Source organism: Leptidea sinapis, chromosome 17 (genome assembly GCF_905404315.1).
Source record: "Leptidea sinapis chromosome 17, ilLepSina1.1, whole genome shotgun sequence".
Lineage (NCBI taxonomy): Eukaryota > Metazoa > Arthropoda > Insecta > Lepidoptera > Pieridae > Leptidea > Leptidea sinapis.
In genome coordinates, this window is record NC_066281.1 from 9,030,710 (window position 1) to 9,044,542 (window position 13,833).

At 36.1% G+C, this 13,833-nt stretch overlaps 1 protein-coding gene across 3 annotated transcripts in view; it reads right to left on the bottom strand.

Annotated features, from left to right (window-relative positions):
- The window catches only part of LOC126968927 (T-box transcription factor TBX20-like), a 71,890-nt gene that overhangs the window by 19,624 nt on the left and 38,433 nt on the right, over positions 1 to 13,833 (bottom strand). For all 3 annotated transcript variants that reach the window (XM_050814130.1, XM_050814129.1, XM_050814131.1), the window contains exon 3: positions 447 to 720. In XM_050814130.1, coding sequence (XP_050670087.1) covers positions 447 to 720 — 274 coding nt within the window. The remainder of the gene's footprint in view (positions 1 to 446; positions 721 to 13,833) is intronic.

The following is a 13,833-nucleotide window of genomic DNA, read 5'->3' on the forward strand; positions in this document are numbered from 1 at the left end:
TTTTGAAAGTACCCATGTCGTCTCGTCCGGGAAACACCGCACAAGGAAGCTCATTCCACAGCTTGGTTGTTCCACTGTGTAGTTACTCCATACATCCAAATGATGAGGATGATATTCTAATTTGTTTCGTGTCGTGCGAAGGTGGAATTCTTATAGAATACTATTTATCACAGTGAGGCTTCTTAGCACAATATACCTGATAGATGGATACCCCACTGGTGCTTTTTTCTACCACCATGCAATATAAAACTATGGTTGAATTGGCATCATAACTGGTGAGTATTGGTAAATGAGTCGGCAAATGTCTCAAAGTGATGAACCGCTCAGAATTTTCGGCCTTTCAAGAATTCTGAGCGGCACTGCATTGTATTTGACTGGGCGTACCATCTACCGAAAGTTACCAAGATGGTGACGCTATCTCTCTCTCACATGTAACTGTAACTGACCTGTCCGTTCTTGTCCATCTCGTTGTTGGTGAGCTTGACCTTCTCGAAGGAGACGACCTGCTTGCGCAGCTGGTCCCCGGAGAAGGGCGAGTCGGGGTGCGGGTAGAGCCGCGCGGGGGCGGGCGGGTCCGCCTTGCCGGCCACGAGCCACGAGGAGCGGTGGTACGCGTAGCGGTAGCGCTTGCCGTCCACCGGCACCACGTCCAGGAGCACCGCGTAGCGCGCCTCCGAGCGGCAGCCCGCGAATGAAACGCGCACCGTCGGGAACATGCGTCTGAGAACGACAGTCGAGATACAGATGGGAATAGCAAGATGGCTTAGTTAACAGAGATTTTGGTAGTGCATTTGATAAAGTCAATCATAATTTACGAGAAAGTCAGGAACATTCGACTGCGAGGAACAACATTCTTGATACAGAGTCGAATAGCAAGAGTTTTGTTTATGATTATCTGAAAGCGTTGATTGAGGAATGCAAGCTGATGCAATTTGCATAGATTTTAGTAGTGCATTTGATAAATTCAATCATAATTAACGCTTTATTTATAGCTTTTCAACTAACGTATCTCAAATCCCCTTTTATATTGCAGGTTAAAGACGTTCAAAACTACATTCGCCTACGACCATCATCATTCTTGATACATATAGGAGCATCACCTCAAAGAAATATATCACAACAGTGGCTATAACTCAGGCGCTTTAGAACAAGGGCAACAACTTTACTTATGACTTAACTGAAAGCGTTGACTGAGAAATGCAAGCTGATGTTATTTACATAGATTTTGGTAGTGCATTTGAAAAATTTGATTATGATTTACTCTTTATTTTTAGCTTTTCAAATATAGTATCTCAGTTCCCCTATTATCGTGTAGGTTAAAGACGTACTGAATGATTGGTTCCGAAGCCGCTATCGACACGCGCACCGTTAGGAACATTCGTCTGCGAGCAACGACATTCTTGATACATATAGGAACATAACCCCAAAGAAGTAGATCACAACATTGACTGTAATTCTCGCGGTTAGGAACAAGGGCAAGAACCTTACTTATGACTTAACTGAAAGCGTTGAATAAGAAATGCAAGCTGATGTAATTTACATAGATTTAAATAGTGCATTTGATAAAGTCAATCATAATTTACTCTTTATTTTTAGCTGCACCCCGGCGCAAATGTAATACACTTAAATAGAAACAGCGAATAAGCACATATTTACCTACAAATAAAAGTATGTGTGTACACACGCAAGAAAATATTCTTATTTAGCGTAATAAAACAAAAACCCTTAAGAAAATGTTTTCCTCATGCTATTTTATGTTTGTAGAAAAAACAATATTGTAATACAGAAGGTTTAAATACATTACTGTGTTTCGGTCTGAAGAGTATCGTACCTAGTGAAATTCTGGGCAAATGAGACTTAAAATCTTATGTCTCAAGGTGACGAGCACACTTGTAGTGCCGCTCAGAATTTTTGGTTTTTTGATTCTTCAAAAACCTTCAAAGGATTCTTCCTGAGCGGCACTGTATTGTAATGGGCAGGGCGTATCAATCACCATCAGCTGAACGACATTAAATTTTGTTTTTGGTATACCAACATGTTGTATGTAACTAATACGATTCTCATAAGAAATCCATCTGAAAAAGTCCCCTCGTGTATTTGCAATAAAATAATTTTTGTTATGAGTCGTCATGGGTTTTGTTTCATTCTTATTTCTACAGCAATAAAATACTTTGCACAGCTTACGACGCAGTTTATTTTAAATACATTTCACCCGTAACTTTCACGTGCCATTGTTATATTAAACCGTACGTTTTCGAATTAACGCAATTATTCGATAATTACTCGGATCAGCTTAAGTTTCTGTTTATTGCGACCTGAACTAATCATGAAAAGGTGACGAGACGAACAATAGGTTCACTTGATGGTAGGTGATACACTCTGCCTATTAACAATAAATCAAATCAAATCATAATCAGTTTGTTCATGTAGGTCAAGGAAATGACCCTTATGAATGTCAAAAGTTTTCTTTGGAAACTGTTTACTTTTTAGCTTTAATGAGAAGAAGTGGCAAGAAACTCATTGCTAATTTAAATCAACATTTACAGCTTCACCTTTTTACAAATAATTTCAGTTACAATATTATGTAAAGCGATGCAACAAAAATACTCAAACGTCAAATATTCAATGCCTTACACGAGTAAGTCAAAAAAAGTAAGAAGGATTCTTAAAGAATTATGGAAGAGGTGGACAAATGAACGTACGGGTCACCTGATGTGAAGTGATCACCGCCGTTGCCTGCCTTTTAGAAAGGTATACGGACTTTTTTTGAAGGTACCCATGTCGTATCGTCGTGGAAACACCGCACAAGGAATCTGATTTACACAGCTTTGTTCTACGTGGCAGAAAGTTCCTTGAAAACCGCAGTCATAATCAAATTGACTCAAAATTCTGTCATTTTGAGACAGTTAAAGTTTTAATTGCTAATATATGGCTTTAGCATTGTGGTGATAACTACGACTCATATAGCCCAGTGGTTTTCCTGCCTACAGGTTCCGGGTTCGAATCCCGAATTTACATATGAAAACGGTAAAAATTTAGCACAATTAGTGTATTGAATGCTAGTTTACAAAGCAATTTGTTAATTAGGTGCCTACTACAGTTACAACATTTGGTGTACAGACATTTACAATTAATTAGAGTGGCCAGTTTATTTTTCTCACAGACTCTGCTTTTCCCAAACAAATGATAGAATCAGTAAATTAAATGTAAGATACATGTAACGACTATCCAAAAGCCTCAATTAAAGCCTAATTTAATGAATAATAAAATAGTTATACTTCGTAAAGAATACAATAAAATACAAACAATATAAAGTATGTTTATTTCTACTCCAATTTATTTAAGTTTAAATTAAACAGCTTAGCAATTATTATTTAAAAAAAAAATAACTAATTCTAACGTTCCCTCATTAGTTTATTTACTTTTAAAATTCGCTCAGCGAAGTGGGTGGGAACGGCTAGTAAATTATATAGGTATTTCTAAGTCAAAATAAATATAGGTTTTGGATAATTTATCAGAAACAAACATAAACTAAAACCGTCTCCGGAACACGCTGCATCTTATATAGAAGTATTATTTCTATCGGTTCAGTAGCTTTTGCAAAGAGACCGAAGCAAGTAAACGGCTCAAAATAGATTATGATATATATTTATGTACTGTTACGATCAATAAAAATACAATAACTAGAATGTCTTATTATTCTAAAAAATACATTCGTTTTGTAATACGTTGCTTTATTATAATTCCCCTTCCCCTTTCTTAAAAGGGATATACTTTAACGTCTCCCATTGGAGAAAGATGGATCGCTAGTCATTTTTGTCAAAGTGTATGTTTTTATTTACTCTTAGTAAAATTGCTTGCGGTTGGTCGGGAGTAATGGGTCTTATTACTGTCTACTTCTGGTTTCCTGTTTTTATATAACAAGGGGAACAGTCATACCAGATATCTCTAACGAGAAACAGATTCAGAATTGCGACAAGAAAAAATTAAACACGATTCGATCTGAGATAAACTCATTGTCTATGGAAAAAAGTGTCACAAAAAAGTTTCGTCGGTAGCGGGCGCGTGAAACACAATCTCATAATCGATATAGTAGTCATTGAGCGAGACCGGAAATAACAAATCTTATGTTGTAAGCTGAGACAGAGCAAGTTCTTCAAGTGGCCAGTCACTTTTTATTGGTTAAGGCTCAGTCCCATAGTGATTGTCAATTCACCACATCTCACGCGATGGAACACCTCGTGACCCGGAGATATCTAAGAACATGACCACCCAGGGACTACCGATAACTGCTCTTGTACGCATCTTTGCGTACTTGATTATTGATTTGACGAACCCGATTTTCGATAAGATTAGATGCTTATGCGGTATGAGTGTGCCACACGATAACCGGATAACAGATTTTATGTATTGTATATTTGTTAGGAACATTTTGAAGTTAAAACTGCTGTAGCCACCTTGAAGGATTTTGTAACGGGAAAAACTTGTAGGTGTGTTATACGTTTTGATGTTTTGCGCATGTGTTAGACAAGCGTTAGATGCAATAGCTTATATTATTCAATGTACAGTCAAGAAATTTGAATCGCGTACCTTTTAGTTAACTTATTGCTTGAAATATGGAAATGTCTTAAAGGTTATATTCGTTTAGCACTTCCGCACAAACGTCATATTAGCGTTCCAAAGAACTATCTTAGTATTTATCAATTGTCATCAGCAATTTAGGCTTAAAGCGGTACGCGAACCAAATTCCTTGACTATTATTAACTTAAAAATGACAATGCTTACAAATTAAATAAAGTTCATTGAAATCTCTATATCTTATATCTTTAAACGAGCAATTCTTGTATATATATATATATATATATATATATATATATATATATATATATATATATATATAATCTGAATCTCGGAAACGGCTCCAACGATTTTCATAAAATTAAGTATGCAGGGGATTTCGGGGGTGATAAATCGATCTAGCTAGGTTTCAATTTAAAAAAATGGTTTTATCCATGTTTGAATGAGAAACAGCTACAATAACATTAGAATACAAAGGTAAATTTCGCCACTATATACAAGACTATTATAGCTCAGATGGGACATTGGGTGATCCGAAAAGCAGAAGACCCCGGTTCGAATCCAGATGTCCTATTAGGTTTTTTTTTTGTTCAAGTTTTGTACATTCTTAAAAATCCGAGCAAGGCTCGGTCGTCCGTATATTAAATACTTATACAAGGTATAAAAATAAAAAGTTTCTATCAATCTTAATCAAACAAATATTGATTAATTTATAAATTGCCAATAGATGTGAAAAACAGACGAAGCTAATCAGACTACAATTGATTTTAAAAGTAAGAAAGACCATAATGTTATAGTATTTTCAGGTGGTAGATAAAGAATAAAAGAGGTCCTGATCTTGAGCGGTGTCATGCAATGCACAAAAGTTCTAAATTAGATCTCACTGGTACGTGGAGGGTGCGGGGAGTGATATGAGTATAAGAAGTTGACAATTACGTACAAGATAATACCTACATTCCGACGGAGCTTCCAATGGTCGAAAAAATTAAATTATTATCAACTACAGCGCCAAATAAGTAGTTCTATTGTGTGATTCTAATTCAACTAGTTTTATTTATTGTAATCACTTATTGAACGTCAAAATCTAGCACCAATTCAAAATAGAATGCTTCACACTTGACAGAACGGACGCAAGAAACTCAATGGGCTTTAATTTTCTAATTTCGTTATTAATAATGTAATATCGTATAAAAATGATTATAATTTATAACCTGGGGGCGATCGCTCCAGTCTCAGTCTGTGGTGTCATTATGAAAATCATTTATGTTATAGAGTAACTTTACCACATAAACGTGTTTTAAGAATTCTTTTGAATTTCGTAAAGAATTTGATTTGTACATTTTCTGGGATCATGTCGTAGAAGCATATACATAGCCGAAAACCATAGTGAATATATTCAAATTCAAACTCAAATATTTTTATTCAAAATAGGATGTGACATCACTTATTGAAAGTCAAAAAACTACCACCCATTCCAAAATGAATGCCTCAGACCTGAGAAAAATGGGCGCAACAAACTCAGCGGGCTTTTTTTTTCATCGAATAAATATGTTTACAAACTAATATTGTACAATTAAACTCATTAATTAATAGCCTGAGTGCGGTCACTCCATTCCCAATCTGTTGTATCATTAAGAAAGTCATTTTTGTTATAATAACCTTTACCACACAAACGTTTTTTAACAATTCTTTTGAATGACGTTATACTTTTGTTTTGAACAATTTCTGGGATCTTGTTTATCATACGATTAAGATTGGACAAAATACTAAACCAATGGCAAGAGCGTTGGCGTTGGCTTGCTTAACAAAGAACATAGCATGTAATTTTAGATGTTTAAGATTTACTTGAGTGAGGGAGAATTAAAATAAGAATGCCGTTAACAAGATTTATGCGCGTTTAGCCAAGTCACTCGCGTCGATTTGTATAACGCTTCTTATAACTACCACACCAGTATAGCATGAACACGGGCAATTTCGCGCATGCGTTAATGGTGACACTACTAAATGATATATGGATAGTAGCGTCGTTCATCATCCTACCACCCGAAAGTTAGAGAGAAACATGTGAGCAAACGAAGCCATCGTCTGCAACCATTTAATGAGGAGACACTGAAGACAGAAATAAAGAGGCATATGTCTTAGGCTGTCTTATTATTGTTATGCTTGCAGATTTATTTATTAGCCGACTTTATCACGGTATAATCTATGGGGTTGTTCACCTAATTTATAGTAACGTGTAGTCCTTCGTTCAGAAGTGGGATCGTAGCACAGTGAAACCGTATATTATAGTTATTATTATTACATATGTTAGTTTAATTCTATTTTTTTATACAATATGTTGAGAACCAACCGTATTTACTTCAATTTATGATCTCTCGTTTCTTATTCGCATCATCTAAGTTGTAAATTTTAATTTAATTCTTTTTAGACCGTTCTTGCCAAGAGTATAGTGAGATCTTAATATACGAAAAGTATCAAATTTTAAATTTACTATTTGTACTCCTCTACGGCCTAAGTAGGAACAATAAGATCTAATTTCCTTATCATAATATCTCATTGTTTCTTTTAATAACATCATTATTTTTTTTTTTTTAATTTTTAAATATTCTGTATGAGGCCAACTGGCAGCAAGCTGAAATATAATACTGATCATTTCAAAGCACTCAAAAGCTCAAGTAACTTTCTCCAACGTCAAAATTTTGAATAGAGCTTGTGATCTTTGTATGTTCACATTTAAAAGCTTAAAATTCCAGCAAATCTCCTTTGTTTATGTGATTGATGAGTGTGAGTCAGTCTTGATCCAGCGTTTCTCGAGTCAGCAGCTACAGAAAGTGTCTCGCGTACAGGCGAAAGATGTGACAAAGTGATTTTGTAAAATTGAGTGACTGATTTTCGCAGAATAACAACTAATTCTATATTTTTTTATTCTCCTTTGAGATTACTTATCGTTGATCACCTGCTTCACGTTTTCCTCCTAATACCTATTCTGACCTAATAATAGTCCATCCATTTCAGGACAAATGGACAAAGGCCTCCCTTAAGATCGCTTTGACGATCGGTCCAGCGTTGCCCTCATCCAACCTATTCCGGTGATCTTGACCAGATCGTCGGTCCATCATGTGGGGGGCCTACCAACACTTCGTCTTCCGGTACTTGATCGCTATTCGAGGACTTTACTGCCCCAATAGCTATCTGTCCGTCGAGCTATGTGCCCTGCCCACTGCTACTACAGTTTCGCAATCATGCTAATACTAGTATTTATTTTTAATTCATAATTATAATTATTTGGGAAAAATTTGAAAAACAGCTAGTTTAACAGTGATAACATACTTGTACTTGAAAGTAATAATGGCTACTTCAATGTTTATGTGTTAAGTTTGAACTTAAAACTAAACTGCAGTTACTTATTATGGAAGAACTTATTAGTAAACATTCTTTTTAACTTTGTGCTAGATACAGAAAATATATGTACCTACGTCTTTTTAAGTTAAGAATTCGTTGTAAGTGCTGTAGGATTTCGTAATGTACCAATTAAATTATTTTTTAAACATCGTATAAGAAAGGTAAGGTTCAGTTAACATTGCTAAAGCCCCATCACTTCCGAGGCAATAAATAGCGTTTAACTACCAATTAACAGTTTGGAAAATTATTTTCTCGGTGTTAATTTCTGAAATTGTTGTTTTGGACACCGAAACGTCGATAAAAAACCTACGTTAATTTTTACCAAATTAATGTATCAATTGAGTTAAAATAACACCTTAATAGTATTGTATGCAAAGCTGTAGAAATACAAATTATATTTGTAACCAAAATTCGACCTCTCGAGTTCCTTCTGAGCGCTCTTTCCAACCGAGCCAACCGGTCGAGTACGCATGGGTCGTAAATTTTGCAATTGAAAAATAAACCACAAGATGAGAGTTGACCAAGGTATGCCAAAATTTTATTTGTATAATAATTAATACCAGAAATTAGTGATATAACTTTAAAAATAAAAATTCGACACGTGTTTCGCCTCCACACGAGACTGCTTCACGGCTGAGTCTCGTGCCAGATTTTGGCGAGACAACACATCCTGAGGATGCCTCGTGTAGAGGCGAAACACGTGTCGAATTGTTTTAAAAAACAAATATTGGCGGAATTAACACTAAAGAAAACTTAAATCATTGTATAATTATGGATTTCCGCAAAGTAACGCCTAATTCAATAAATTTTATTAAAAATACTTAACAAATTGTTTAACTTTAGATAATTGTAGATATTGTAATTAGCTGCAGATTCTAGTGTTGCAAGTGGTCCAATTAATTAAAAGCATGAAGGCATTGCGATTGTGAGTTAAGTGCGCACGAGTTGCAACAGTGCGCATGCGCAGTCATGTCGACTTAATTAGCGACACGAAGCGAGGTGCGAACTCGTCAATCAATGCTCGTCTGCGTGACCGTTTGATGGATCTACTCCACGCACTATTAGACTGTGTTGCTAGCCGTGAATTATTTAATTACTAGTTATTACAGTCAGCAACATTGTTTCAAATTATAGACTCGGTTACGTCGCTGGGCAAATTTAATCCGCCTCTTAGCCTCGGTTCAGGGATGTGTAGAGATTGTGTCTATTACCGTATTACTTTACTTCATTTAATTACTCTAAATATATCAAATAGTCTATTGCGAGCTGGACATATGATGCACAAAGATCTGTTTTTCTTTTTGTTAGGGCTATAAGGGACGAGACGAGCAGGACGTTCATCTTATGGTAATTGATATGCCCTGCCCATTACAATGCAGTACCGATAAGGATTCTTGAAAAGTCTAAAAGTTCTGAGTGGCACAACGATTGCGCTCATTACCTTGAGACATAAGATGTTAAGTCTCATTTGCCCAGTAATTTCTCTAGCTACACTAGATTATGGATGCGGCGCTTATTACTGCCGTGAAGCACTAATGTGTAAGCATTATTGTGTTTTGGCCTGAAGGGCGCCGTAGCCAGTGAAATTTCTGGGCAAATGAGGCTTAACACCTTATGTCTCAAGGTGACGAGTGCAACTGTAGTGCCACTCAGAGTTTTTGGGTTTTTTAAGAATGCTAAGCGGCACTGCATTTTAATGGGCAGGACGTATCAATTACCATCAGCTGAACGTCCTCCTCGTCTCGTCCCTGATTTACATAAGTAAGTATATAAGAGTAGAAGTACGTAAGTTATTTGTGAAGTTTTATAACAAAATAAATTTATCTCTTTACAGAGCAACGATAAATTAGTTTTAGTTTCATTATACAACATATTGCATATATATACCTAAATGTTTAGATATATAAATAGACTAGTGGACCCAACAGACGTTGTCCTGTACACACGTATTAAATTTGAAAAATCGGTCCAGCCGTTAGGAGGAGTTCACTAACATACACACGAGCAGGAGAATTATATTATATGGATGGAATTGAAAATCTACAGCAATCTCAAATTCACTGAAACAAACAAAAATATCATCAAATTCTGTCCAGCCGTTTAGGAGGTAGTTTAATTGTGAATCTAAACCATTCTCGAATCCATTTGAAGACACACACCAATATCAAATTCAATGGAACACACAAAAATATCATCAAAATCGGTCCAGCCGTCGAGGAGGAGTTCAGTGATATACACACTCACACAAGAAATATATATATAAAGATAAGAGGACAAGGAAAGCGTAACAAATAGCCAATCAATAAGTAGTAGTTATGAAGTAGAAAGTGTTCACCATTAGTAGTCAGTAATGTTATCATGTCATGATTAGGGTTCGCCGACCAATGGGCGCACAGCTGTCTAATTATACAGGAAAGCTCTTTATTAATAGCGATTATATGCGGCCATGTTGCCCAAGCGATTTAATTATCTCGATGCGCTGATAGGAGACAAAATAATATGATTCCTGCTGCCAATTATTTCGCAATTAACATATCAATTGCTATTTAAGATGTTGTATCTTGTGGGGGGTCTACTAACAATGATTCTTCTACAACGTGGCCGCCATTCGAAGACTTAATGCCCCAATAGCTTGTACTTCGGGCTATGTGTCCATTTATATCAGCTGGAAGAAGTCCACTGCTAGATATAAGCCTCCCCGTCAGATCTCCACGATGAATCTCTGCTCTGCCCAGTGCCACTTCACAATCGCAATCATCATCATCATCAAAATTGACGGAATTGGTTGGATGAGGGCAGATTGTCGCAGAGATCTTTTGGGAAGCCTCTGTCCAGCAGTAGACGTCTTTCGGCTGAAGTAATGATTTTGATGAAGACTTTGTATTGTAAATAATTATAATGTTTATGGCTACATACTATACAACTGGATCTATCACATTATAGCAAATTTTTAGTTTATTCAGTCGAAGTCTTCTCATTTTATCAGCCGGAGGATGTCCACTTCTGGGCAAAGGCCTCTCCCAAAAAACTACACGATGAATCTCTGCTCTACCCAGTGTCCCTTCAGTTTCTCAAACATCAAAATCTAATTTAATTAATTATGTTTTTTTAGCTAATTATAACTTTTCGTTTCTTTCAGTCGATGTGTTCTCATTCGGGGGAATAATGATGACATTATGTTCCCCACAATAGTCATGAAAACCTCAAGATGAGCATAGCCAAACACCGCAAAGGACCGCTTTAGTTTAATTCACACTTCCTTGCAATACCGGAACAATCAAGAGAGCGGTACCATTCTTTAGGGACTTGCCCCACTATCAGCGGAAAAGCGACTTTCTACTACTATTTTCTCGCTCAAGAAACAACAGATGTAAATCCCGTGTGAATAAAAGAGACAAACATATTGATCGCACCGGTCGACGGACTCTTTCTACTAGTTTGACGAAGTGACAAGAGCTATCACAGATAGTAAATCAATGCTCGTTTGACGGTCAGAAACACTCGATGAACGATTTCCAGCGGTCATTTCAAACAACACAACATGAAAACCAAACAAACAACACTTAAAACAACGATAAACTTATCACGTCATATACGTAAGGAGTAAACGATTATATTTCAGACGGTACTGTCCGTGACTAGACGAGAGCGGGGCGGGTCGACGGAAGTGGGAGGGGTACCGAATCAAACTTAAGAAAAGTTACTGCACGCAGCTAAAACTGCCATGTTGACAGTCGGAACGACAGACTAGTTATATTATTGTTACAGAAAAGCTATGTTAGTAACTATCTTGATAAACGAGGAAAAGAAATACGCAACTGTTGTAACAAATTTTGTAACTGCAAATGTTTGTATTTAATGATGTTTATTTAAATAATCATATTAAATATTGCAAAGAATATGCTTATATTAACAAACAAAAAACACATAGATAATACAGACTTATCATTCTTTTAATTATAGACAGCATATCCGTTGATGCTGAATGTTATCGACGAGATATTAACATTGAGCGTATAATAGGCATAGGCAAGTTAAGTGTTACTGTTAGCCATTAAATAAATTAGCACTGATAATAAGGACTAAGTGATTTAGATGCATAATACAAGCTACGATCGTCGACAACAACCCGACCGTATTCGATGAATATTTCATACGCAATTATGATACTACTTACACATCATTTAATGGCTGTAATTGCTTGTTCATATTTTAGTATAGTGAATTAATAAGTTCTAGTTGCGAAAAATACGCATATTTAATTATAGAGTTGCATTTTGATGGATTGATACTTAAATACGAGTTCTAAAAGGCATAAAGGCATAAAAGGCATTTATTTTCTCAAAATGGATTCCTTTAGAATTCTTTTTGATGTCATTTCTAATATACTAGATACTACTACCGCTTCGGAAACAAATGGCGCTCTGAGAGAGAAAAAGCGGCGCAAGAAACTCTCCCAACATTCTTTTTTTGCGCTCTTTTCAATAAAAATATATAATATTGTACAGTAATTTCTATCGCTATAAAATAATCACAATCTAGTCCCAGGTTGTCCGATCATTTAGATATTCAGCAGTGGAGTAATAGGATTTACGACAGAGCCATTTCTTTATAAAACATTTATATTTATTTATAGATAATGCCTGAACAGTGGCTGGGACTTTATTATAGAAGTGTATACATTTACCCTTAAAGCTATTATGTATCTTATGAAGCCTACTAGAATTAGTTACAAGCAAACCCTTATTTCTAGTGTTATAATAATGAAAATTACTGTTAAGAATACTATAATACTATCTGTTATGTGTTAAAATTTTATGCTCGTATATACCACGACTTTGTTTTGAAGGATTCCAAACCTAGGTTTGCCAATTTTTTCCCGAAGATGTTGAGTATTTCTGAATAGAGTGATGGTACATACAGAGCGCAGATTATTAAAATGAGTATATTGCATTTAAATTTTTCGAAATCGATTTTTTGAAATGCCCACGTTACAACACTGTAACTCCAGAGGAACCACAGGAGCGTTGCCGTCGTTCTAGAAATGTGTACGTTTTTATTTGGAAGGTTCCCATGGTATCGTATCTATTCCAGGACGACCTGTTAACATCGAAGCATGAAGGAAGCAAGGAAGCGCATTCCATAGTGTGTTTTGTTTAATAAAAATAAGGGACGAACGAGCAGGACGTTCAGCTGATTGTAATTGATACGCCCTGCCCATAACAATGCAGTGCCACTCAGGATTCTTGAAAAACCCCAAAATTTCTGAGCGGCAGTACAACTGCGCTCGTCACCTTGAGACATAAGATGTCAAGTCTCATTGGCCCAGTAATTTCACTAGCTACAGCGCCCCTCAGACCGAAACACACTAATGCTTACACATTACTGCTTTACGGCAGAAATAGGCGCCGTTGGTACCCATAATCTAGCCGACATCCTGTGCAAAGGAGCCTCCCACTGGTAGATGACAATTGTATGCAGACAGTTGCATGATAGCCCTGTAGAGGAAGGCCACATATTCAGATGGTGGAGATGATATTGAATTTTGTGGTGTGTCGTACGGAGATGGATTCGGCTTCATACTTCATAAACCGCTGCTGAATTTTTCGCAGTGTATGTGTGTACTATAGTGTACTATAGTGTGTACTACTATAACTCTAACAAAAATAATAAATTAAATCAAATAAAAAAACTCTTACTAAATTATTTTAAAAGTACTTACCATACTTACCATAGATATAAAGAGTGCAATTATTTGGGTTTGAGCAGGAATTGTAAAGTATATAAATATATAAATAAAAACCCGATTGGTGTTATTAATCCACAATCTAGTAAGCCACAAGCCCCTTGGTG